A 26,737-nucleotide genomic window follows, 5' to 3' on the forward strand; every position below is an offset into this window, starting at 1 on the left:
TGAGCAAGAACCCTCCCACCGGCGCAACAAACCCCAGCCAGGCGGCCACCAACCTCACTAAGTGGATCAGCAACTGTGCAGACGACCTCGCCCCTCTGAGGACCCCGCCTAGCAGACCCGGCAGCAAGAAAGCCCCATGGTTCACCGACGAACTCAAGACCTCCAAGAGGAACTGCCGAGCCCTCTAGAAAGCCTGGCGCAGAGACCCAACTCCGGACAACATAACTGCCCTCAAGCTCGCCACCCGAAAACACCACCAACTGATTCACGCCACCAAGAAAACTGCATTCAAGGAACAACTGGACAACAACGCACACAACAGCAAGGAGCTCTTCAACATCGTTAAAGAGCTCTCCAACCCCAACGCCGGAAACAACAACATCACCCCTTCACAAGACCTCTGCAACTCCCTCGCCTCCTAATTCTACAACAAGATCGCGGACATACACAACAGCTTCAACACTCAACCGACGCACGCCACGACCGAACCACCACCCCCACCACCACCCTCCGTGCCTGGACCCCAATCAGCACCGAAGACACCGTCCGCACGATGAACTCCATCCACTCCGGATCTCTGACCGACCCCTGCCCTCACCATGTCTTCAACAAGGCCGACGCTGTCATCGCACCCCACCTGCGGGACATCATCAACACCTCCTTCGACACCGCTACCTTCCCGGAGAGCTGGAAGCACGCCGAACTCAGTGCTCTTCTAAAGAAGCCATCGGCCTACCTCACCGACCTCAAGAACTACCGCCCCATCTCGCTGCTCCCGTTTCCTGCAAAAGCCATCGAGAAGACCGTCAACAAGCAGCTGACCGCCTTCCACGACATGAACGGATCCCTCGACCTCTCGCAGTCTGGCTTCCGGGCCAACCACAGCACCGAGACCGCCCTGATCGCAGCCACCCATGACATCCGAGCCCTGCTCGACAACGGAGAAACAGCGGCCCTCATCCTCCTAGACCTCTCCGCGGCTTTTGACACTGTCTGCCACCGTACCCTAGTGCAGCGCCTCAGCAACGTCGGAATCCAGAAGAAGGCACTGGAGTGGATCATCTCCTTCCTCGCCGGAAGGACACAGAGAGTCCGCCTCCCCCCATTCAGATCAGAAGCCACCGAAGTCATCTGCGGCGTTCCTCAAGGCTCCTCGCTCAGCCCAACCCTCTTCAACATCTACATGAGCCCCCTCGCAGCCATCGCACACCAACACAACCTCAACATCATCTCCTACGCCGACGACACCCAGCTGATCCTCTCCCTCACCAATGACCCTGCCACCGCCAGAGCCAACTTACACGAAGGGATGACAGACGTAGCCAAGTGGATGATGAACAGCAGCCTGAAACTGAACTCTGACAAGACGGAAGTCCTCATCCTGGGACCTTCACCCTCCGCCTGGGATGACTCCTGGTGGCCCCCCGCCCTGGGCAGCGCACCCAAACCAACAGACCACGCACGCAAGCTGGGCTTCATCCTGGACTCCTCCCTCTCCATGACCAGACAAATTAACGCCGTCTCCTCGTCGTGCTTCAACATCCTGCGCATGCTACGTAAGATCTTCCGGTGGATCTCCACCGAGACCAGGAAGACTGTCACCCAGGCCCTCGTCACCAGCCGTCTGGACTACGGCAACTCCCTCTACGCCGGTACCACCGCCAAACTCCAGAAGAGACTCCAGCGGATCCAGAACGCCTCAGCACGACTCATCCTGGACATCCCCCATCACAGCCACATCTCCAGACACCTGAGAGACCTGCACTGGCTCCCGGTCAACAAGAGAATCACCTTCCGTCTCCTCACCCACGCACACAAAGCCCTACACAACCAAGGCCCTGGATACCTCAACAGCCGCCTCAACTTCTACGCTCCCACACGCCAGCTTCGATCGACCGGCCACGCCCTCGCCACCGTCCCCCGCTTCCGAAGAGCCACCAGAGGGGGAAGGTCCTTCTCCTACCTGGCCGCCAAGACTTGGAACTCCCTCTTGACCCACCTCCGCCTGACCCAGGACCACCTCACCTTCAGGAAGCAGCTCAAGACCTGGCTGTTCGAGCAGTAGCGGACCCCTCCCCCCCAGCACCTTGAGACCCTCCGGGTGAGTAGTGCGTTATATAAATGCTTTGATTGATTGATTGATTGATTGATTGATTGATTGATTGATTGTTCCCACGACTCCCCTACACACCATACAGCCACTCAGCGGACACTGCGGGACATTATTGAGAAAAATTGCCTATTAGATTCTTGGAGACACTTGCACCCCACAAAGCGGGAGGGCACGCACTTCTCAGCGTTCCATGCCTCTCGGACCAGATTAGATTATTTGTTTCTATCCACGGGAATGGCTCAATGGTTGGGACAGGCGACTCATTTAGCTCGCACGCATTCAGATCACTCCCCCGTTGTTATTGAACTGCATGCACCCATAACGTACTCCCCATATGGTTCCTGGCGCCTCAATCCACTACATTTGCAAGATATGGTGTTCCGAAAAGAGATGGAACAGGACATACGTGATTTTTTTTACTGTAATCATGAGTCAGTTCCGAGTATTACAACAGTTTGGGAGGCGTTTAAAGTCACGGTCCAGGACTGGTGCATTGCTAAGGGTGGGGGTATCCTTAAGTCGTTGCGCACTAGCTTATCCACATTGGAAAAAGAGCTCAAACGCATGAGGAGGGAGCTGGCTTCTGAAACTGTCAGTAATGACCTCAGAGCTACTATGCACTGTAAACTTATGGAGTATGAGGACCTCGCTGAGAGGGAATGTAACTTTCGAGGGAAGCACCATGTGGCTAGGGTTTATGGAGAAGGGGACCGCCCAGGGAGAGCCCTAGCATCCGTTATCAGACCACCCCGATTCTCCAACTATGTGATGGAACTTCAGGACGACAACAGAGATTTACATAGGAACCTCCCTGACCAATTGTGTACACTTAAAAACCACTACAGTGCTCTATATTCCTCCCATAGAGGTACCCCATTGGATCTGCCCCCTGTACTCACAAAAACCTGCTCCGCAGTAGACCTGGCGTCGCAGCACACTGGAGAGGCACTCGGCCTCTTCAGTGGGGCCCGATGATGAAGCATGTCATCAACCAGGTTGGTGAGTGAGGGCTTTCCTAACTGACCTGAGTGAGGCCAGTTGTATTTTTCCTTGCTCCATGTGTGGTTCTTTGCTAAACCACGACCTCCATTGTTGAGCTCATAGCCCAGGAACAACACTCTATACTCTGCAATGTGTGATTTAGCATAGTTGAATTTGTAACCGAAGTCCGCAAACTGGCAAATTATGCGGACATTGCGACACAGATGTGGCCATAATTCGTCGTCTGTTTGGTAAATGTCATCCACATACGTACATGCATCTGGGTCGAGTCTCTCCAAAAGAGAGACTATGCGGGCGGCAAAGACTCCTGGACTGTTCATATAGCCCATATCCAATAGCTAATTGGCGTTGTTTCCCACCCTTGTAAAAGCTGTCCATTGACTACTAATAGAGGACAGATTATGGCCGAAAAAGCCATTGGATATGTCAAGTGAGGTCTTAAACCTTTTATGCACGAGACTATCCACAAGAGCAGAACTGTGAGTGTTTTGTACCGTGCACGTACGACAATGAGAATTCAAGTGCTGGTAATCCAATACCAAACAGTACGAGCCATCAGGCTTAGTCACAGTAAAAAGAGGGTTATTCACCGTAGACACACACGTTTTGATCACACCTTGATATTCCAATTATTCAAAGATTTCAGCCACCGGAGCTTTCGCTTCACGCCGCATGGGGTATTGGGGTTGAGGCTGTGGCATAGACCGCAATGGTATCTCATGTTGGGGGGAACATTTGTCCCAACAACAGGGAGTACGGTACAAAGCCGGTGAAAGCAACTTAGCCCACTCTTCTGCAAAATGCAAAGCCTGCTCATTCAGCACGGTGTGCGCGAAATTAGGGAGGATTACCTCCTCCCCTTGCGGAGCTGTGAGAACAAAAGGTGGGGGCCAATCTGCCTCCATCAACAAAATGTCATAGGTAGTAGTTAGATTCTCCCAAAATACCCATTTATAGTACGTTGTATGTCACCTTCAATTAAAAGGACAATTTCAAAAAGTCTCTCAGGGGGAGGCACTCTAGTGTCAGCCGTCTCAACAACAACGAACGTGTCAGTTGCTGTCACCTTCAGAAGTGGACGCAATGCTTTCCGCACTATGGTAATTTCCGCCGCGCTGTCTAGTAGCGTCAGCGCCCACATCAGGTTCCGAAGCTGTGTTCGCACTATCCGTGGCATATCTCGCAGTTAAAGCAGCAACTTTCTTTTTCTGAAACTCTGGTCTTTGACATGTAGAGTCGTCCTGCTTGCCTTTACCTTCTGTCTTGCGGGGTTACTCTTGTTTTGTACCCCGTCCTCTGCTGCCATCTCCTCCACCGGTGGGTGGGACCGATATTTCCTACAAAGAGCGAAGAGAACGTTGATCAGGAACCTGAAAACGATCAGGTGACTTAATAGTAGTTCGGTCGCACAACTCATATGTTCGCTCAGTAGACGCAGGTATTGGTGAAGCGGGACAGGACCACTGTTTCTGTTTATGTTTCCCCTGTTTTTTATTCTCATTCCAATTCTGCTTTGGAACAAAGGGGCGATCATCTTTGTCAGGCTTCGCCGCATGAGTTTGCTTTTGCGTTGATTTAGCAATAAAAGGCTTAACACCTAAACTATGTGTTTGAATAAAAATTCCTAGGCCGCTCAACAATGTAAACCAAGTGACATTAAATGACAGTGAAGGAAGAACCAAGAAAATTACATAAAAGCCATAATTTTTAATAAATGCAATTAAAAAATCATATAGTTAATTACACAGCATATACTATATGATGACAAAACAAGAGTTTAAAAACCATACATTTTATACATAGACACTAATCATGAAAAATGGACACCCAAGAAACATTATGTAGTTGGTATCCTAGAACAGTGGCGAATAAACTTGACGCGCGTTTCGGCTTGGACAACGCCTTCTTCAGGAGCCACACAATTATAGTCTGAAACATATATACATAAAAATCCTGTTACAATGTGGTAAAAAATAATATGAACACAAAATTACATTTAAAAAAAAACATGTAACATTTCATCATACACTTTATATTAATAACCCTTCTAACTATCAAACAACTTAATGTGTATCTCATTTAGTTTCCAAAGCTTGTTTGATAAAGCATCATTGTACAAATAGCGAAGTACTCATATGTGAAAACACAGAGGGCAGAGGGAAGGGATGAGAGAGAATAGATGGAGGGACATTATAGTATCAAGCGGGATAAAGGACGTCCAGCGTATAAATTCTTCACATCATACCTGGTCCTTACAGATAATCATTGAAGAACACAGTCATTTGAACAGTATCATTCATAATCAATAATGATTGAAACTCACTAGTTTTTTAGAAAAAAGTTTCACAGGATTTAAAGATGCTAAAGATGCTTTCAGTTCAAATACGTGGGTAAAAAGTGACAGGAAAAAGATATAGTCCTGACTCTGAGTAAGACCAGGATATAGATATTACCTAAGGACTATGGGCCAGATGTAGGTAAATCACATTTGCCGATTTTGAAATACCGAATTTTACCGATTCGGTATTTCAAAATCGGTAAATGGGATGTAGGTACCAACATCTGGATTTTTTACCGATACCTTAAAACTCGGTATTTACCGATTCGGTAAATACTGAATCGGTATTTGCTATTGAATCCTATGGGCCTTGAAGCCCATAGGATTCAATGTAAATACCGAATCGGTATTTACCGAATCGGTAAATACCGAGTTTGTCAGGGTGCAGGGGGTGTCACTTTGACACCCTCTAGCCCCCCCAAAACGGGCATGTGTGCAATGTGGCACACAGACATGCCCTAAGGGCACGTCTGTCTGTCACATGGCACATGTGTACATGCACAGATGTGCATGTACACAGGAATCGGTATTTTACCATGGATTTGTATTCCATGGTAAAATATCGATTCTGAAAGCCATTTGCCAATGGAAAATTGGCAACCCACATTCCAATTTAGCATTTTCGGTAATTTTACTGAATCGGTAAACAATACCGATTCGGTAATAATACCGATTCGGTAAAATTACCGAATATGTGCACCTACATCTCCCTAGCCCTTTACCGATCGGAAACGGACGAAAATCGGTATTTTCGGCCGATTCCGATCGGTAAAGGGCTACCTACATCTGGCCCTATATCCCCTCAGGTGAGCAATTAATCCATTGTTGCTCTATCCTCGTTTTGCCGATTTTGGCCCGCGTAACGATGTACGATTAAAAAAGGACACCTTAATGTAACGTTGAAACATTTTTCTTGTTCTTTAGATAATGCCCAGATGCCGATCACCGGCAGTTAAAGTGGAACCCCTTTTTTAACAAGTCATAACCAGTTTTGACTCAGGTAAATGATTTAATAGCGTTCAATACATTGTTACCGCCTCCCACCTATTTTTTCACTAATAGGGAGATACTATCTGTTTATTTAGGGCAACAGACAGATGAAATGTTGCGATTTAACAGTCCTTCATTCTTCCCTAGAGATACTGAACCATTATTCATTTACCTTGGCAACAGTCAAATATATTGTTATGATTTGCGGGCAGTTTTAGGGGAGCGATTATATACTTCATTCACTAGTATAAATATTGACATGGGCCTCAGAAGGATATAAGGTTGCAATATGCGGCCGAGCTTGAAAAAGTGGCCACATATATCGTCTATTAGTGCAAATATCGATATAGGACCTTACAGATATAAAGTTGAGCGGAGAATGCATTAACTAGATTGATTATTCATGAAACATCCAGTGTTCATATGACTGTTTTGACTAAAGTGCCATCCTAGATCGCTTGGAGACTGCTATATTAACTTTGATATTATATGTGTTATTTCAGAGTCAGGACTATATTTTTTTCTTGCTACTTTTTACCCACGGATTCGAACTGAAAGCATCTTTAAATCCTGTGAAACTTTTTTCTAAAAAACTAGTGAGTTTCAATCATTATTGATTATGAATGATACTGTTCAAATGACTGTGTTCTTCAATGATTATCTGTAAGGACCAGGTATGATGTTAAGAATTTATACGTTGGGCGCACTAATCCCGTGATGTCCTTTATCCTGCTTGATACTATATTGTCCTTCCATCTAATCTCTCTCATCCCTTCCCTCTGCCCTCTGTGTCTTCACATATGAGTACCTCACTATTTGTACAATGATGCTTTATCAAACAAGCTTTGGAAACTAAATGAGATACACATTAAGTTATTTGATAGTTAGAAGGGTTATTATTATAAAATGTATGATGAAATGTTACATGTTTTTTTTTAATGTAATTTTGTGTTCATATTATTTTTTACCACATTGTAACAGGACTTTTATGTATATATGTTTCAGACTATAATTGTGTGGCTCCTGAAGGAGGCGTTGTCCAAGCCGAAACGCGCGTCGAGTTTATTCGCCACTGTTCTAGGATACCAACTACATAAAGTTTCTTGGGTGTCCATTTTTAAGATTAGTGTCTATGTATAAAATGTAGGGTTTTTAAATTCTTGTTTTGTCATCATATAGTATATGTTGTGTAATTAACTATATGATTTTTTAATTGCATTTATTCAAAATGATGGCTTTTATGTAATTTTCTTGGTTCTACCTTCCCTGTCATTTAATGTCACTTGGTTTCCATTGTTGAGCTGCCTAGGAATTTTTATTCACACATTATTATCCCTGTCCTAGGAGTTTGCTTATGCCACTGCTCAGGGGGTCCTTGTTTTTTACAATCCTTAACACCTAAACTATTCAGGCCAATGGTCTTATAAGCCGCCGTAATAATTTTCGGTAACTGACAGGGTTTCTTGGCATCGGGGACATCGCGCAAAGCAGTAGACACCCGGAAGATTACTGCATCTCCTTTAACATTTGAAAGGACGAGATTGGAGACTACATCAAACACTCCAAAGAGACTCATTCCCAATTCAACAGCCGCCTCTGGTCCGTGCTCATCTTGAACACTCCTAATGACGGAATGTAGGACAACCGTGGATGGAGTGCCGAAGCACTTAGCATAGACTGCGGCAAAATTCATACTCCATGTGTTACAATCAGTCACTTCCAGCACTAAGTCTTTTTGCAAACTAATAGTAAGAATCCTGTGTTTCTCCACAGGAGTCGTATTAGGAAATACTGCCTCCAGTTGGTCAAATTTCTCGGCAAGCCAAAAAGGCATATCATCCTTATCCTGGGGCCCTTGCCCATAACCGCGTTAACCATGATGGGACTAAGCTTCATTCCGCCCGGTCCAACTAGATGTGCTGCAGCTCCAGGTGCCCCGCCCTGGATGTTGCGGGTTGTGTACTTTATTTTTTAAGAGTTTTATATAGCGCAAACTTGACTCGAATCGGGTATCAGAGCACTTTACATAGCACCAGTTACGTTACCTGAGGCCACACATTCATTTTTGTTAGGCACAGGGAGATTAAGTGATTTGCTCAGAATCACGGGATGTTCGGCGTCATTGCTAAGACTCGAACCCAGTTCCCCAGATTCGAGGTCAACCGCCCTAGCCGTTGCACCAAGGGCCTTATATATCCTACACAGGAGGTATAAAGGGGCCTCAATTCAGCAACGGGAACCAATAAGGCTAATGGGTGCGGGGTAAATCCAGCCAACACAGGCCAAGAAGCGCCTGGGATGGACAAAGGACCTAACCCAACCGCTGTTTAAGAGTGTGGAAGGGCGCCATTAAACCAAATTCGATGCTGCCAAGCTGAAATCGGAATCTGTGTCTTATAAGGAGTGTACTCCATAGGCACGGCAGTGGCAGTGTAAACATGAAACGTTTTACTATCTGCATTCACTGCAGGGAATGTAACCCATGAGTAGAAAAGCGCAAACGGGTATGCGGCATCATGACTCACCACAAAAAACAACTACCATGCCCTTCAAGGGGATGGCATAGGACTGTAAATGGTTGTGGACCACCATCTGGCTATGCTGGGGTATTTCAACATCACCCATAATGACACAGCAGAGAAAAAGACAATAGAAAGCAACGTAGCACAACTGGGTAGTAACCAAAATAGAAACAGTTTTAAATGATCAAGCTTAAAAAAAATCTATTTAACTATAGGTAAGTTTATCCGTCACCACTGTCAACTGGAAACAATAGTGAGGGGGTCGTCAACTGATATAAGCACTACTCGAGAGTCTCCAAGAAAAGACCACTAAGTTGGGCGCGCCATGTTGCAAGGATTCTGCTCCTACACAGAACTGTGCACAGAGACCCAGGACCTCAGTGAATTGTGGTGGACCAAAAAACTCACCTCTGTACCTAGAAACCCTAACCGACTAGCATCAGTGTCACATTACCTCTTCTTCCTATAGCAAACAAACCAATGATTAGACAACCCAGAACATTCAACTTAGGTTATACTCAGGAATGGTGGGAATCAAGAACACTCTTTTGTTTGTTATTCTCATACCAGTCCACAACAGGAGTTAAAAAGAGACACAGGAAAGGTTAAAATATTTATTTTAACGATGTGCTCTAAGATGCAGTATCTTTGCTGACATAAGCAGACATATGATTAGAAATAATATGATCAGCATTTTTACAATTACATAAAACACAACAGGAGAAATCATATTACAATGATGGTGAAAACAGGTCTATAGCGCCTTAGTATATCACCCTCCCTAGATAGAAACTATGTTATATAAAATATAGAAGGTCTCATAGGCTTGTGTGGGGGACCCCATACCTCTAAGATCAGCAGGAGTGTATCACAGGATCTGCAAAAGCTCTCTATCTCTCTGGAAACGGAATTCTTCCAAGTGCCTGAAATCATGCCTTCAGTGCAATATTAAAGGTGCCAGAATCTCCGTTGGCTTACAGCTGCATGTATTTTATGCCTAAAACGTAAGCCGATCAGTCCGAACAACAGCTGCCTTGTTATGATAACCTTGGAGGTTTTAGCACTCACTGGCAGACTAGGGTCGGATGTAAGTCTGGGGATGCCGAAAACAAGCCATTCTAATGTGAAGTAATTCACGCAGCCTAACTTACAACAACAGCTAAATGCAGTGTTGTGTGCAAAAAGCAGCAAAAGGTAAAGCGGTGTTTAAACTTCTAATAAGCCTATGCTAACAAAGCAATGTGCGCAAACAAGGCTCACCCCTCACTACAGGATGTGGCTCTGCCAATTGGAAAATGTGCTTCCCGTCCCTCTAAATGAGAGGGAGTATCAAAACCTGGTGGGATGGAATATCTGCCAATTTTTGACAGACGACTATTCAATGGCCAGCTCCAGATGGCTGCCATGTCTTCATGGTTGCACTAACTGATTTCTATCTGAATGTCAAAATATACTAAATTATTTCCCTGTTAGCTTCCTTCCTAGAAGGATCATTGACTGCTAGCTTTCTCTCTCTCTCCACCACACATACTGAGATTATCACTGCATGCACATCAACTGCAAAACTGACCAAGCTTTTTCTGTCACTATCTAATCCCTTAGTATAGTTCTAACCCTGTCAACTGTATAACATGTGCATTTGTAAAGCCCACATTTAACCAAGAGTATCTTGGCACTGAATAACAGATGTTTATTGTTACTCAACCGTATTCATTTTATCAACCTCATAAGGATATAAGGCTGAGTGGACCCACCGGGATTTAAACCTGTGACCATGAGTTCAAACACAGGCCCCTACAGTGGACGCATACGTCAACTAAGCCACGAGACCTGCTAGTATCAAATAGATTTTCAGCACATGTATTCTCTCTTCTTACTTCAGGCTCACTCATCCTACTATTGATCAGTTTATGTTAGCATCCTTGAGGAAGTCTGAAAGCGGCTTCTCATACCTGTGCTCTTCATCTTTCACCCAGGCCATTTTACAATAGAGCCCCTGCAAATCCATATCCCAAGCTAGCCTCACTGTGAAATAGTACAAATACAGCTGTCACAAAGAGGAACACTCATCCCCTTCTCACTCAAATGCCAGCTCTTTCCTTCCCATGTCTATTCTCACTGCCTGTTTTGCTTCACAAACATGAGTGATAGTGTCCAAAAACCTGCACATTTCAGCCCACCTTCTTGCAAAATGTTCACATTACACTCAGCTTTCTCTCTATTCCATAGCTTCCTCTCATGGATAAAAAATTCCCTGTGCTCAGTGGCTCTCAGCCTGCTGAACACTGTCTTTACCCGGAGTGGCACAACTTCGCCTCTCTTGACCACTTCAACTCTTTCTACTCTTCTTTTTCCTAAATAAAAGGCTTTCATCATTATTCTACCATTTTCCTAGTTAAGCCACCAGTCCCATTGGTCCCCATCATTACCAGCACACAGAAAGCACTGCCTTTCAGTACCATGAAATCTACTAAGCATAAGATCATTTCACTGGTTTGAGCACACAGGCCCTATTCCTGCTACCTATTTTCCCAGTGCCTCTACTTTAATAGGCCTTCTATTATCCCTAATCCTCTTCCTTACCCTGGTCAAATCATGTAGCATTTTTCTGCCCATTTCCCAACGAGAGAGACCCACCATGACTCCACCCCCTCTCTATCAAGTGACATTTACTTCCTCACAATTAAATTGCTAGCATTTATACTTTAACTTTAACAATACATGTGTATTCACAGCATTAAGATGGGCATTACCATCTGTCATGAAAAGGTGAAAAGAGAAAAGGAACATTTCAACAACTTGCCTCCTCTCCAAATTAACCTCTTCTCTCCCATGTCTGCACTCTAAGTCTTTCCAACCATATTATGACACAGTTACAGTTCACCAATACATGCTCCCGACATTGATGTCTCTTTGCCATCTTTCCTAACATAGATGGACTAGCCTTCTCAGCCAATCGCGAAAGATCATGTTAGATCTCCAAAATATTGGAGACTCATAGCCTACTGGAACAGTGAAGCTCCTGGCTGTGGCATGTTTAATGTATCTGCATTTACCAAATCACATCTACATTTATGGAGTCACGCCATTCAGGGCTCCCAAAATAGTAGAAAACAACCTTTAGGATAAGTATAATTTAGTTTGTGATCTAATGTTTGGCAGACGATGTACAGTCTACCAGGGTGGTAGAGAACATTACATCTGCCACCCTGGCAGAATGCTATTTCCAACTTTAGAGGTCACTGTCAGTACAGCGGTGATCTCTGTACCTTGGCAGGAACTGCTGTTATGGTAGTTCCAGTCAAGTTGCAAAAAGGCCTCCATCACTTTTGACAGCCATTCACCAAACTTTTCTATATTTTACATTTTTGTGGGAGTTTCATGTTGAAAAACAAACAACAAATGATCCCCACACCCAGGGGGCGTTTCCCTGGAAATGGGAGTTTCTATTTTATTTTTTGGCCCTCACCACTAGGTTCTACCTGGAGGTGATGGACAGAAAGAAGTAGACGTTACTTTCTCTATTCTAAATAGGGTTGACACTGTGATACCTATTCTTCAGCAGCCCCTACTCTTTCAAGCTGTAGGTGGAAACTTTCTGTTGATGGAGCTAACTAGTGCTCCATAGAGAAAAGTGGGTGGTTCTCCTGGCCCTAAAATTTTCAGATGGGGATCCGTTAGTTTGGCTGAAAAGTTATAATCTCTGGTAAATGTTTGCTATAGTATTGTCTGCCAAACTCTAAATTGAGTGGTACAAAAGGGGGTGGTGATGGACAGAGCATCTGAATCAATCAAACACTCACACCCAGTCAAAAGATCTGGGTTGAATCCATCACCATCACAGTTCTTTAGCCCACTCTGCCACCCCAGTTCAGACATGGCTATATGCAAATCAGTCTGACCCTGTGCCTCATGGGAACAGTCCAGCCCGAACTGCCAAGCCATGTCTTCCCTGGACCGGAAACAAGCTTCCGAGGACCGGTTTCTGGCACTCCAGCCGTCTTCAGCCCTGCTTGCTTGAATCCAGTGGCAAAGTGAGCAAGGGACTCACGTCTGAGCATACCCTGCCACACTTATGGCGGCCAAAAGGGATACAAAAGGGGGTGGTGATGGACGGAGCATCTGAATCAGTCAAACACTCACACCCAGTAAAAAGATCTGAGACATTAGTAACTTCACAAAAGTTTTCCCAATTCATTTATATTAATGTAAGTTTGTTTATTTTAGGCCTGCGGTAGTATTACCGTAATGATTTAGATGAAACCTAATTTTAAATAAATCAGTATCACCACTCCTCTGCTTCTTCATCCTCTGCACAACTATCTCTGATATTTTTCCGACCATTTGCTCACAGTGAAGAGTACCTTGGACTCTCTCTCCCTTGAATAATATCTTTCATATTCTACAATATCTACTCACACCGCACCAACACCAGTGATGGCTTCAGCCATGAGATTTACTGGTTTATCCGTCTTGGTTGGCAATTATCTGAGGTGCCATCTGGGGTGGTGTTCTAGGCAGACCTCTTGTGATTTCTTTTTTGAAATTTCCACCTGTGTTGTAGTCCATACACCAGTTGGAGGGAGGGTGGTAGACTCCATAACATTGATTGCTATATTTGTTTTGGGAAGTACTTTGTCTTCTGTCCTGTATCTGTCGTAGTTTCCCTCTTTCTTGACTAACATTTCTTTCATCTTTTCCTCCTCATTTGATATTCCTAATGTTCCTTCTTGTCTGTCTTTTTTGGCTTTGAAGTGGTACTTGCTCTTAATCACAAATATGATACTCCTAGCTCTTACTGGGACTAGCCACTTAGTATTCTACTCTCTCCTTTTTAACTCTGCTGAGCACCCTCTTTCATGCGACCCTACTCCACCTCTCCCCCTTTTTGGTAGGTCACAAGTGAGCACCACCTCCGGTACTCCAGCCAATGGCACTAGCAGCAATGACCACCATTGTCCTATTATACACCTTCCATCTAACTTAATATTTTTAATTACACAAAAAATATATTGTTTTGTTAATTTGAAGCTTCTCAGTAAAACAGTTTGCTAAACTTTTCTTTACACATTAAATATTGTAAGAAATGGTCCTCTTAAAAGCTTGATTAGAGGAACAACCTCCTCTCTTATTTGTTATTTTCCTCCTAACATTTTCAACGAGTAGCAATGCAGTGGTTTGCCACCAAATGTACATTGAGTCAAAGGGAACATTTCACTTTCTCCTTGCAGGCTTTACACTTACTCATAGTGTCAGATTCTAAGTCCTGTGTAGTGGCCACAAATTGAACCATTCCTTGAAACTGAACCATTACCTGCCTAGCCAAATTCTACACCCCTCCCATCAAGATGCAAAATACGGGCACCCATGCTTTTTCTCTATGGGGGTAAAGGTATGAGACTTTCTTTATATAAACACAAAAAGAGAGATACTTCATCATCAGCGATTTTTCACACCATGGTAGGTGAATACTACCATGGCGGACTCACCCACTGCTGGGAGTTCTAAGATAAATAAAATAGTGGATATTTGTAGGGATCCAATACAAATAAAAATATCTTGTGGTAAACCCAGGGTTTTTCCTTTATTTTGGGTACCTCAGATATAAATAAAACCACATTTTGTGGGTGGGGTTATGCCAACCTTTTTCAGCAGTTATAGAAAACCCTTATGTGCTTCCTGCCTTTGTCAGGGTTACTGTGATCCCTGATTTGCTACTCATGCCTTCCATGCGATCAAATGAGGCCTAAAGCTCCCACCATTCTGGATTTCGTCTGTAAGAAATAACCTGTAATAACAGATTTATAACACAGGCATCAGACATATGTGGCTTGTTGCTCAGAGTAAACACTCACCCAGACTCTGTCAAAACTGTAATACATTCTTCTCAGATTTTAGATATAAACAGCAAAACACCCAGTTAAAATTCCTGTTGAATCAAACTCAGTGAAAAGGTGAGGTACTTGAGAAAAACCACTGCAAATTACTCCTAAACGCTCTACACTGATGACCATGCTTAGGTGTACACTCTCACACTTACATGTGCATCATGCACTTATCCTAGACATAGGGTGGTTTGCAGGCCCATCTCCTTGATGAAGTGAGTAGGCCTGGTGGGTGGTGGTGTGTTTTGGCTATTTTTTGTGTACCTAGTGGTATTTCCTTAGGCACCATGATTTATAGTGAAGCACAAGGCAAGAGGGGCGTGCATTTTTCAGTCCCGCTGAGTAGGGTGATGAAGAAAATAGAAAACCTTCTCAGGGGTCTCACTGATACTGTCTCCAGTGACCACATGTGTCTGTAACTTTGCCACTGTGCTGGTAGGAGCCGAGGTCCCTCAAGTGAGCTGTCCATCACAGTGGGGGAAAGGGCGGGAAGAGGTTGTATAGCCTAGTGTGTGTGGGGCGGGGCCAAAGAAGAAATTGGCATAGAAGCTGTAATATAAAATACATATTTATTAAACCTCAGATGAGGGAGACTACATCACACAGAAGCCTTAGCAAATGAATGAGGCAGGCTAAGGAGTACAGAAAACATGGACCTTATATATGCTTAGGGTTACATAGTCAGCATAAGACCAAGGGGAGGTCCTGGCACATGTAAGCATGCAAAATTACTAATATGGGCATATAAGACCTGCTTGCTCAACAAAGTGGGAGGAGCTAACAGTGGCTGTTTTTGGCAAACACATCCTGACATTTACATACAAGGAACAGTTACAAGGACAGCTGCAAGCTCAACTGAGCATGTGCGAAGGCGGAAAATGCTGAATATAGATAGTTTCTAGGCAGATTACAAGAGCAGTCAATACTGAGGAAGGACAGAGCACATGGCGAGCATGTGGCAGCACATGGCAAACAAGATGGCTGCCAGAAATACAAAATGGCTTTCAGCTCATGCTAGCAAATCCCTCCAATATTTAACAGTGAGAAGAATTTGATACCACCCAATTTCTACATACGATATTGCTCACCATCATAATGATTTGCCTTTGATGTTTTTAAAAACCACCAACATGTCTAATTTCTGTGAAAGTTTGAAAACCTCAATAATAGGTAAAAAAAACCCTTGGGTTTACCTATACAAGAAGAATATTAATTGGCTCAATGGCGATTAGTACTGGCACTTTTTGTGCCACTATACCATTCATTTTGTAATAGACATTTTCTTGCTCCCATATTTTGTTTTTTGTCTTCAGTGTGTGACTAAAGAGGAGTGCCTTCCCGTTATGACCAGTAAGATTTCAAACCACCCTAATTCTAGGTTAAGTTCATGATGCACATGTGTGAGAATGTACACCTAGGCATGTTCACAAATGGAAAGTGTTTAGGAGTGGCTTTGCAGTGAATTTTCGCATGTAACTCAACACTTCACAGAGTTTGATTCAACAGGGATTTGAATTGGGTGTTTTGCTGATTATATCAAAAAGCCAAGAAGAATGCATTGCAGTTTCGACACAGTCTGGGTGAATGTTCACTCTGAGCAACATGCCACATATATTCTGATCTCTCCCGCTGTTGTAAATCTGTTTTCACGTGTTATTGCTTATAGAAGAAACCCAGAAAGATGAGAACATTAGCCTTCGTTGATCGCATGGAATGCATAAGTAGCGAGGCAAGGATCAGGGTAGCTCTGACGAAGGCCTGTATGGGCGCTTTAAAGTGGCTGAAATTTGTTGGCATAACCTTATGGGTTGATGAGGGTTTATATCTCACCCTACACGCTAAATTTGATTTAAAACATTTCTAAGGTACCCATAATAATGAAAAACCCTGGATAAACCTCAAGATATTTTTATTTGTATTTGGATCCCTGCAACTATTGAATATCATATTTATCTAAGAACTCCCAGCAGTGGTTGGGTCCGCCATGGTGTAAGTATTCCACCACCAAGATGTGGTAAATAGCAGATGGTGAAGCATGCCATGAGAAGTTGTGGGTAAGGTGATATCTTGAAAATCTTTTTTGAGTTAAATGGAGCAATCCCCATACCAGACTTCAGTGACTTGGCCATTCTTTGTGTGTTTATGGAACTTACTTTCTCATCACATACATTTGATGCAAGAACACACTAGTTTAGGAAACCCATAAAACAACTGTTTCATAATTTGAGTTGATTTTCTTCTTCACTTTCTGCGTGCCCACAACTTTGCAATTTGCAAATCGCAGATTTGAGGTCACCCCTGTGGCAGGTGTGGTGTAATGCAGATTTGCTAAACTTAAACTGAATCTCAATCTCCCTAAGAATGTTGCAAGCCCTCTAGATAGGTTTCTTATGTACACAATGAGACTGAAATGGAAGTCTGTGACCTGTGTAGATGAAGTAGATTTTTTTTTATTTTGGAGTGATACTCCATAAAAAACACATAATAGAAAATAACAATTCATAAAGACATTGTATTTGTGCTCCTGAATATATAAAGTGCATAAAATGCAGAAGGATCAGCTGAAATTCATAAAATTGCAGCTATGTTCTGTGTCTGTGACTAACAAGATTTGTGCAAATTGTCCAAGTGGATTTTGGTGTTGATGTAAGGGCAATCAACGAAGAGATAGAAAATTCTCAACCCTTTAAGGGTACAGTTCATACGGGATGAAAGGTAACAGAAACTGTGTGAGACATTGAGAAGGCCTAAACATATAGAGGGAAAAATAAAAACTTGCAATACACTTTCAAAGAATCTAAATGAAAATATTTAAGGATAGTAAAATTGTTGTTTACCCTTTTTTTCCGAGACCGAGCTTTTGATTTTCCTCTAGACAGACTTATGTCAGACTCTTCTTCATACATAATCACAGAGGGCGGCGGAAGAGCTGCTAACTTCATACTGTGGACCTATTTGAGGAACACACACAATCACATGTTTTATATCTATTTTTAAAGTGCAATCTGACCAAAATCATAAGTTTATAAGTTTGTACAGTTCCACTGCACACACAAGACAGGTTAACTTAGCTTATGTGTTAATAAATAAACAAAAGGTGAAAACAAGTTGGGTGTGTGTTGGCAAGGTTCTGGATTTTATTGTCTTTATATATGTTGTTTAATATTGCTATCCAGGCGAAACTGCCCTATTATGCCCTGCACTGGTTGTCTGACTAGGATCCAAGGATTATTGTCTGCATTAAACATATCTTTTATGCGCAACGTAGGTTAGGCAAAGTAGAACATGTGAAGCATATGTTTGCAGTTTCACAGGAATATCCTTATGATCTACTACAACTATCATAGATGACAAATCCAAACAGAGTAATAAGACAAGACCACTGGTTTCCATTGTGCTGCTTTCTCTCTTATCCATTCCCAGGGTCTACTGCTTCCCTACATATACCTATGTTAATGGTTGGCCATAGGTACTATGAAGTGTGGAAACATTCCTCATTCCCATTGGATCTGGATTTCAAGTTACTGCCTTCGTACAGAGAGGCTTGATAAAATTTACAAAGACTTGCCCAAAACCTTGATGCCACTTTGCCATCTTTTCCCAACCCTGAAGGACTAGCTTTTTCGTCACCCCTAAAATCATCTCAGGACCTTTAAAATATTGAAGACTTAGAGCCTACTGGAACAGCGAAGCTCCCAGTAGCAGCACATTTTCTGTGCCACTGTTTACCAAATAACATCATCCTTTCTCCCACAACAAGTATAATTTAGTATTAGGAGGTGTGTTATTTTTCACATCATGTACTTTAATGAAAAATACATATTTCCCCTGTGTTTTGTGCCATGCAGCTTCATAGCTAGATTGGAAAAAGAAGAGAACGTAGTTAAGGGAGGAGTAGATGGACTTAGACAATGAGAGCATTTGTTCCAAAAGTATGAAGAACTTACACCAGGCCCAGCAGAGTTACACCTGTTGTAGGTAGGTTTGCAGTTTCACAGGCTAAAAGGGGTGATTGTAAAGATAGGAATTTGTGCGACTGAGTCAGTCAGTTGTTTGTGTTCTTAATGGGATTAAATATATACAACAGGAAATATTAATGCTCTCATGGCTCCATTCCACCCAGTGGTGATGCTGAAAAAAGTGTATGGAACCCTTCCTTGCAAACAAAAGAAAGGGACACATAAAAGAGGGAGAGGGAGAGAAAGAGAAAGAGTGTTTTGTGTGTGTGTGTGTATGTGTGTGGGTGTTTGTGTGTGTTTGGGCAAAGATAGCAACCAGTGTGTGTGCATACCAGTATTGGCAATTGCTACGCACAGGATTGTACTGCCTTTTGGGGAAATTCGCATCCAGATCCGATAGTCTGATATTGTGAGAAGTAAGCATCCCTCTCCATATTGCTATTTGTGGGTGAGTTTGTTCCTCTCCATGACGCCTTCATTGTATGAGTATCACTCTTTAAAGCCATCTCTCACAATCCTGCTCTTTATATAGCTAGATCAGGCTTTCAAGATTTGGCTGTATATTGCCCTTCACATTATATGGGGGACTTTACTATTCTTTACTATGAACTGGTATGTTCTCTTCTGATAAACTGTAAAAGATTGATGATATTAGGTGATTTTAATTCTTGTGCTGAAGACAGCGCTGCTACTTTGAAAAGTCAACAATTTATGGAGCTCAAGTCATCACTTAAGCTGATACAACACATTAATAAACCCACTCATTTAAAGGGCCATACAATAGATCTGGCATAGACTCTAGACTGCTTGCTGAGTCCATGTATTATCAAACCCTGTGCATGCTCCGACGATTATTCTATTCAATTCAACCTGACAGTCCGTGGTGTCCACAAGGGTGAAACACAGGTGCTAACTGTGGTCAGAGAATTGAACACACTTGATAGGGAAAAGATGATGGAGCTGCTGGAAATCTCTAGGCCAAATTCAAAAAATTATGCAAACGGGGCAGTGCAGCTTTTTCATCTTTGGTTAGATAAGGCGGGGCGGACACAGGCACCTCCAGTTAATTAGCCCAGCATACAGAACAGGCACTCCTCAACTTGGTTCTCTTAGGAGCTAAGAAAGGCCAAATTAGCACGGAGACAACTTAAATGGAAATGGCGAAACATAAGGTGGAATTGTAAAGAAATATTTAAGGGAGCACTGTTTAATTATAGGAAACTGATCATCCAAGCTAAGCAGTGCTTTCACTCTAATAGGATCAGTGAAGCACAGAATCCTGAAAGAGAGATTTGTAAGATCAGGAGGAACATTCTGTCATTGGAGAGAGTTAGTCAATCAGTAGGGCCCCTCAAGCTTGCTGCAATAAATGTAACTACTTCTTTGGGGAAAAGATTTTCTTGCTCATGAACCATTAAAAGATAGCCCAGTTGTGGAGTGACTAGATCCAGAGGGTGTGGCAGAGGCAGATGTTATTGTAGCTGAATTCACTCCCCTGGGCAATGATGCACTACTAAAGCTCTTGGGTAAAATCAAATCAGGCTCCCCAAAAGCCCCTCTTCCTTCAAGAGCGATGAAATCTTTAGCATACTTCCTTACAGACAGTTCTAGTTTTGAGTGTCTTTAAAAGGCTGTAGTGGTCCCTCTGTTAAAAACAGTGAATGGGAACCTGGCTGTGCTGAAGAACTACAGGCTCATTTTATTGCTCCCCTTCTTAACCAAAATATCGGAACCACATTTAATGCAGGAGATATGTAATCATCTTCAAACTGGAACATTTTAGATCTCCAGAAAGCTGGGTTCCAAGTTCCAACCAATGCACAATACTGAGACATCCCTTTTGTCAGTTATTGATTATTTGAGGATGAAACTGGTTGCTAGCCAAACGATTCTGTTGATATTTTTAGATGTGTCCGCTGCTTTCAACACAGTAGATCATGGGCTTCTCCTACAGCGTCTGAGACGAGCAGGACTTATAGGAACAACATATGAATGGCTTAACTCCTTCCTCGTACAACATAAAAGTGGTACACCTACCCCCTTTTAAAGCAACTGAAGTAAATGCTGACTGTAGAGTCCCACAAGGCTCAGCCTTTTTGCCCAACTTGTTCAATATATAGCTGCAACCCTTGATCAAGGAGCTATTTAGAAGAGGATGCTGGATCTTTAACTAAGCTGATGACTCCTAGATACTACTTTGTTTGGAGGATCATTACAGAGCCCACTACCCATTTCAGGAGCTGATGCCCTTCATCCATGGCTGGATGAGGGCCATCTCTTTGAAATTGAATGTTGAAAAGACTGAAGTTGTGATGTTCAAGGGGAATCCTACAGTCTGATCAAACCTCTTCAACCTTCTTAATTAGGTTACTGACTTCTTTATTTACAAATACTTTCTCTGCACTACGGAGTGTTTTCCAACAGCGTGGAACCCCTAACAGTTATATAGTGCCATTTTTACGTCCTCTGACTTTGAAGTTAGTGGGCCCGCCAATAATTCCCCACCATCCATTTGTGGGTGGTCCATAGCGCCCCACATTCAGTCCTGAGGAAGACCCTGGTGTAAGGACTTAAACGGCCTACTTGATTTGGGGGTCGAAACTTCAACATGTTTTCCTTTGTCTGCCAGTTTGGTCAACAGTGATTTATTCAACTGTGATATCACAATCAAATGGCTGTGCATTCATTATTTGCTTAATTGTGAGGCTGCTTAAAGCCGATTTCTCATTGTAAATAATGGTGTGATGAATTTAATGTCACTACCCTTTCCTTTTCACTCCTTCCTTCCTCACTTGATGCACAATACCTTTCCCTTTTTCCCATTTTTTCGAGGGGCACTTGTCTGGTACAGAATTGTATATATATATTTTTGGTTGATAGGTAAACCTTTGTGCAATGTGAATAAATAATGTTGCATTTTGAATTACGGAATACTATTGCATCAAGTTTCTATTTATTTTTAAATAAGTGTCCTATTTAGAATTGTTCCACTGGGACCAGCTTCCCTATTGTGGTACTCCTATTTGTAGTGGACATATAAAAAGCCTTTGACACCCTGAAATGGCCATATCTGGTTAGGGTAAATTGGCGGTTCGGGCTGGGCTCAGGCTTCGTGAGTTGTATGGCTTTTCTGTTCACAGAGTCCAGGGCTAGGGTGCGGACTGGGGTAATGATCTCGGACAGCTACCAAGTGTGTAGAGGAACTAGGAAGGGTTATCTCCCCTTCTATTTGCCCTAGCTATCAAGCCTCTGGCTGCTTGGGTCAGAATAGGGGTGTCCTACTGAGGCCTGGAGGTGATGGGTAGGCACCAGCATATCATGCTATACGTCGACAACTTCATACTTTTTGTATGGACTGTGAGTGAGGACTTTGAAGATGCAAGAGAACTACTTGCACATCTTGGATGGGTATCGGGCCTCTTAGTTAACTGGAGAATATCTTGCCTGTTTCCTACAAAGGCAGGTAGAGAGAGACCGGCCATAGTGAAAAAAGTAATATGGGAACCCAATGTGCCTCCGATAAATTTACCACAAACCAGCAGACTTATTGGAAGGTAATAGAGGAAAAGCTATCTTGGAGGTGAAATCAAACATGGAATTATGGGCGACCCTCCCCCTCTTGTTGATGGGCAGAGTCACCCTATTGAAAATGGTGCCCCTGCCACGGTTGTTATATTTCTTTGTAGTACTCCAGGTATGGATCCAGTCGGGGATATTCTGCAACTAGCAATCACTAGTAACAACCTTTATTTGGGGAGCGGGCAGATGTAGAGTGGGACTGACCACTGTTCAGAGACCTAAAGCGGCAGGGGCCTGCACTCCCAGACTTTGAGAGTACTATTGAGCTGCGCAGCTACAGTGGCTCACGCAGTGGGTGGCTGGAACGGTACGCAAGACTGACCACCTGGACCACACAGTACTGTCCTAAAACTATTGTCCTGCATCATGTATGGTTTTTCCACCCGGGTTTGAGGACAGCTCTGAATTGAGAGTACTTCGCAAGTGGTGGGTTAGGAGTCTGCAGGAGCTGAAAATAAGACGTGCGTACGCCCCAGACATTATGTTGGAATTTGTTATGGAACTGCCCCTAGGGGTGTCTGGCGCAGTTTGAGGAACTGGACGGTGGCCGGAGCATCAACTATTGGTGAGCTTAATGAAACGGCTCCCTACTGCCACTTGAAGATTTCTGAGAATGAAGTGATTTACTGCAGGGCCACTTCTTGTTACATAGAGCCCACACCACAACGATGCTCAAACACTGAGGGGAAGGGGTCTCCAAATCTTCACTCTCGGGAGGGAGTGCAAATATGTAGCAGCCTCATCTGGGACGTACAAAGCAGTCACTTGCTTATACTGCCAATTTTGTGGCGAGGTATTACCCGCGCTTAATAATTTGCTATTGAGCTGGGAAGATGATCTGGGGCTTCCTATCGAAGAGAAACTCTGGGGTGAATTAGTGGAGCACTTCCCTAAAGTATCTATTAGTGGCCATTCCAATTGATAGACTTTTATGTATTTCATTGAGTGTACCTTACACCTGCACAAATAAATCGATGCTTTCTGATAAAAACCGCTAAATGCCCACACTGCAAGGAGGTTAGGGCCGAATTCCTGCATACGTTTTGAAGATGCCCAGAATTAGGAAGCTTTTGGGAGGTGGTGACAGACACATTAGCCGAGTTGACTGAGAGAGAGGTTCGCTGTACACCATTGGTTCCCACATACCTCCAAAACTAAACTGACTATTACATTTCAAGACCTGCTACTCTTAATGGCCAAGAGAGAGATTGCCAGGCATTGGAAATCCCTGTGGGGGCCTCCATAGGTGGGTGTAAAAGGGAGGTCCTTTGTTGGGCAGATTATTAAGGGGCTATACAACTCAGAGAGTCCAGAAGGGGCTAGGGCTCCTTGGAGGCAGCCAGGGCATGGGAGGCTCTAGTGACATTATTGAAGCATCCTGACTCCTCCCATGAGGAAGCACCAGAAACTCCCTGATACAACTTCTTCTTGTGGTGAATTACGCCATACAGCCACGTGGTTTGCCCTCAACATACATTGTCGGAAGGGAACTAGAAAAGTAAATCGACATAGGTCACTACCCCATACCATCAGTATACTGCAGCTCATACTGGGACATTAGCCTCAGCTATGTTGTGCCTAAAAGGAGGGGGAGTAAACGGGAGGGGGGTTCATTAGTTCATTACAGTTTGATTTGCAATGTCTGCCACAGAGAATATTTGCTTTTCTGGGGCTGGAAGTATACCTTCATATGTACCTATGTCCTGTTGTACAGAATATACATAATTGAATGGATTAACACCCCTCCTATATCCAACCTAATCTAAAAGGAGGCATCCCGGTCCATCAGATGATTGAATGCTCATATGTATTATACATTGTTTGTATATTGCCACATTCGAGACTTGCTATTGCTTTGTATTCAATAAAATCTGTTTAAAAAAAATGTTTGCCTTATTATACAAACAGCCTGGTCCTTAAACATTATCAGCTGTTTGTGCTGCCACCAGCCTTAAACAAATATGTTTTACACTTTTATCAAGATAAAGTGGTGAAGTAGACTTTAAGCTACAGCAAACAAATTGACCCCAGATAGCCATTTAAAACACAAGATGTCACTGTATTTACCATGACTTTTTTCTCCCGGTACATTTTGACACATCTGATCTGCCACAATTATCGGGGTTAAAACCCGATTGTCCGAGATTACGGACAAACTCCTAATTTTAACACCAGTGAAAACACTGGTTTGCACCGGTATCATAATTTTACCAGGCACTTATACTGGGGCCTTAGAGACTAATCTGTAAATAAAACCAACAGCGAAGAGCACCACATTAAGAAATGAAAGCTACCACTATATGGCCCTTGAAGAGAAACAAACCAATGATGAACTTCAACATATTGGACGGAACTGCATCACAAAAGGCAGTTCCTACAGCCTAGGACATAGTATGTGTCAAAGTGCTCATTTGAAGCTTTAATCCCATTCAGGGTTCCAGGAGGCCACATACGTTTTCTAGAATGCCCCCCTCTGTCACTCAGTGTGTGTATTACTAGAATGGGTTTTGCTCTGGTGGGTCCCAGGTGAGGATCCCTCAGACCTGATGTCTTTGCACTGGCCCATTGTGTCCCAAAGTGCCATGGGATGGGGTCCCGCAGGCCCGGAGTGGACTACACTGCTTGGGCTGGTTAAACAGCTCAGACAAGGCTTGAGCCAGAACTCCGGTTGGCCCTGGTGTAGAAGCTCCAATCCTAGATGCAATTATCTGGCCTGTCATTTCGCATACTGCCCAGAACAGGGTCCTACAGACACCAGGAGGGCTCCTCTCCTTGGCTGGGTTAAGACGTTTTGACTGGGACCCAGATGAGAGCTCCAGCTAGCCTGCGGTGGAAGGGCCCAGCCTTGGGTTCCGTTCTCCGGCTGGCCATGTCTCAAAGCACCCAGGACAGAGTCTATCAGTTCAGGGATGTCTTCTCTGCTTGGCCGGGTTAAGAAGCTCTGACCCAGTGCAGGTTCTCAGCTCTGTCATGACCTGGAATGGGAGGCCCTGGCTCCCAGCTCTGTTTTCTGGCCTGCCATGTCTCAAAGCTTCCAGGATGGAATCCTGCAGACCCGGGAGGATTTCCCCTGCTTGGTTGGGTTCAGAGGATCTGATCAGAGTTTTGGCTGGTTGTGGAGTGGAAGACCTGGGCTCCATTATCTGGCTGGCCATGTCCCAGAGTGCTTGGAATAGTGTTCTACAGGTCCAGGGATGTCTCCCTTCTTTTCTTTGGCTGGGTTGAGAAGCTCTGACTAGGCCTGGGTGAGGCTGGCTCTGGGTGGGAAGCTCCCAGCCCTAGGCTATGTTCTTCGGTGCACTGTGTTGTTTAAAGCTCAAGACGGGATCCAGAAGGCTGAGAGAAGTGTCTCCTTCGTGTTCAGGTTAAGAACCTCTAACAGGCATGGATAAGTGCTTTACCTGGCTCTAGGGTGGGACCCCCTGCCTTGGTTCATGTTCTCCATTCCAGTGTGTCCCAAAGTGCCCAGAACAGGGTCCAACCAACTCGGGTAGGTTTCCTCTGCTTGGTCAGGTTAAGAAGCTCTGACCAAGCCTCCATACTATTATTAATGTGTCTGTAACCATCATTTATACTAATGCAGGCAGATCTATCTTGAGTCACTATGTCTGATCGAGGAAGATAAGACTGATAGGTGTTAGAAAAATATATATCTGTTAGTCACAGTTACCAATGTACACTGCTTTCAAAAGCTGAGCGGGACTATGTAAGTCATGGTGAAACCTTGCACAGCACGGCCTATCCTGCTCTCCCTCCTGACCCGTGTCTTGTGCTCTACCACATGTCCCAACCACTCTTTGGACATCACATTCCTATCCCGCCCGAACTAAATTACCTGAAATACTGGCACCATTCCACACCACCTTCAGAATTACTTCCCGTCCCTCAATTATTAAAAAATCTGTATTTACTACCCCCTACCCACCCAAATCTGAAATGAAAGCCTGCTGTTCTACAAATCATAAATACCTGGCCTCCTGCCACCGACCTCCACCACCCTCTGTCCCATCCATCTCACTTCCAATTCAAAGCTGTGCTCTTTGTTCTCACATTGAGAGCAGAAAACAAGCACAGCACAGGCTTTTTTGCCTTGTTAATGCAGGTCTACAGAGACCCATTGTGAGCAGGGAGGAAGGTATTTGGAGAAGGAAGTGTGCCTTCTGTGTTCTCTCACCTCCTTCAGGTCTGCAGAGGCATTGGAGAGGTTATAGTAGGCAAGTGAGGCCAGCAGATGGTATTTCGCTGCCTTGCTCGGGTCGCCACAGACCGGGATAAGGTGACAGAACACAGTGGTAGCAAGCTATTTTCCATGTTAAATAGCAACATTGGAAAATTGTTGTTTCCCTATG

The 26,737-nt window shown here is 43.9% G+C and overlaps 1 protein-coding gene across 1 annotated transcript in view; it reads right to left on the reverse strand.

Annotated features, from left to right (window-relative positions):
- The window catches only part of WDR64 (WD repeat domain 64), a 2,246,160-nt gene that overhangs the window by 15,137 nt on the left and 2,204,286 nt on the right, over positions 1 to 26,737 (reverse strand). The window contains exon 34 of the mRNA XM_086925751.1: positions 17,688 to 17,801. Within this exon, the coding sequence (XP_086781877.1) occupies positions 17,688 to 17,801 (114 nt within the window). The remainder of the gene's footprint in view (positions 1 to 17,687; positions 17,802 to 26,737) is intronic.

This window comes from Lissotriton vulgaris, chromosome 6 (assembly GCF_964263255.1).
Source record: "Lissotriton vulgaris chromosome 6, aLisVul1.2, whole genome shotgun sequence".
Taxonomy (NCBI): domain Eukaryota; kingdom Metazoa; phylum Chordata; class Amphibia; order Caudata; family Salamandridae; genus Lissotriton; species Lissotriton vulgaris.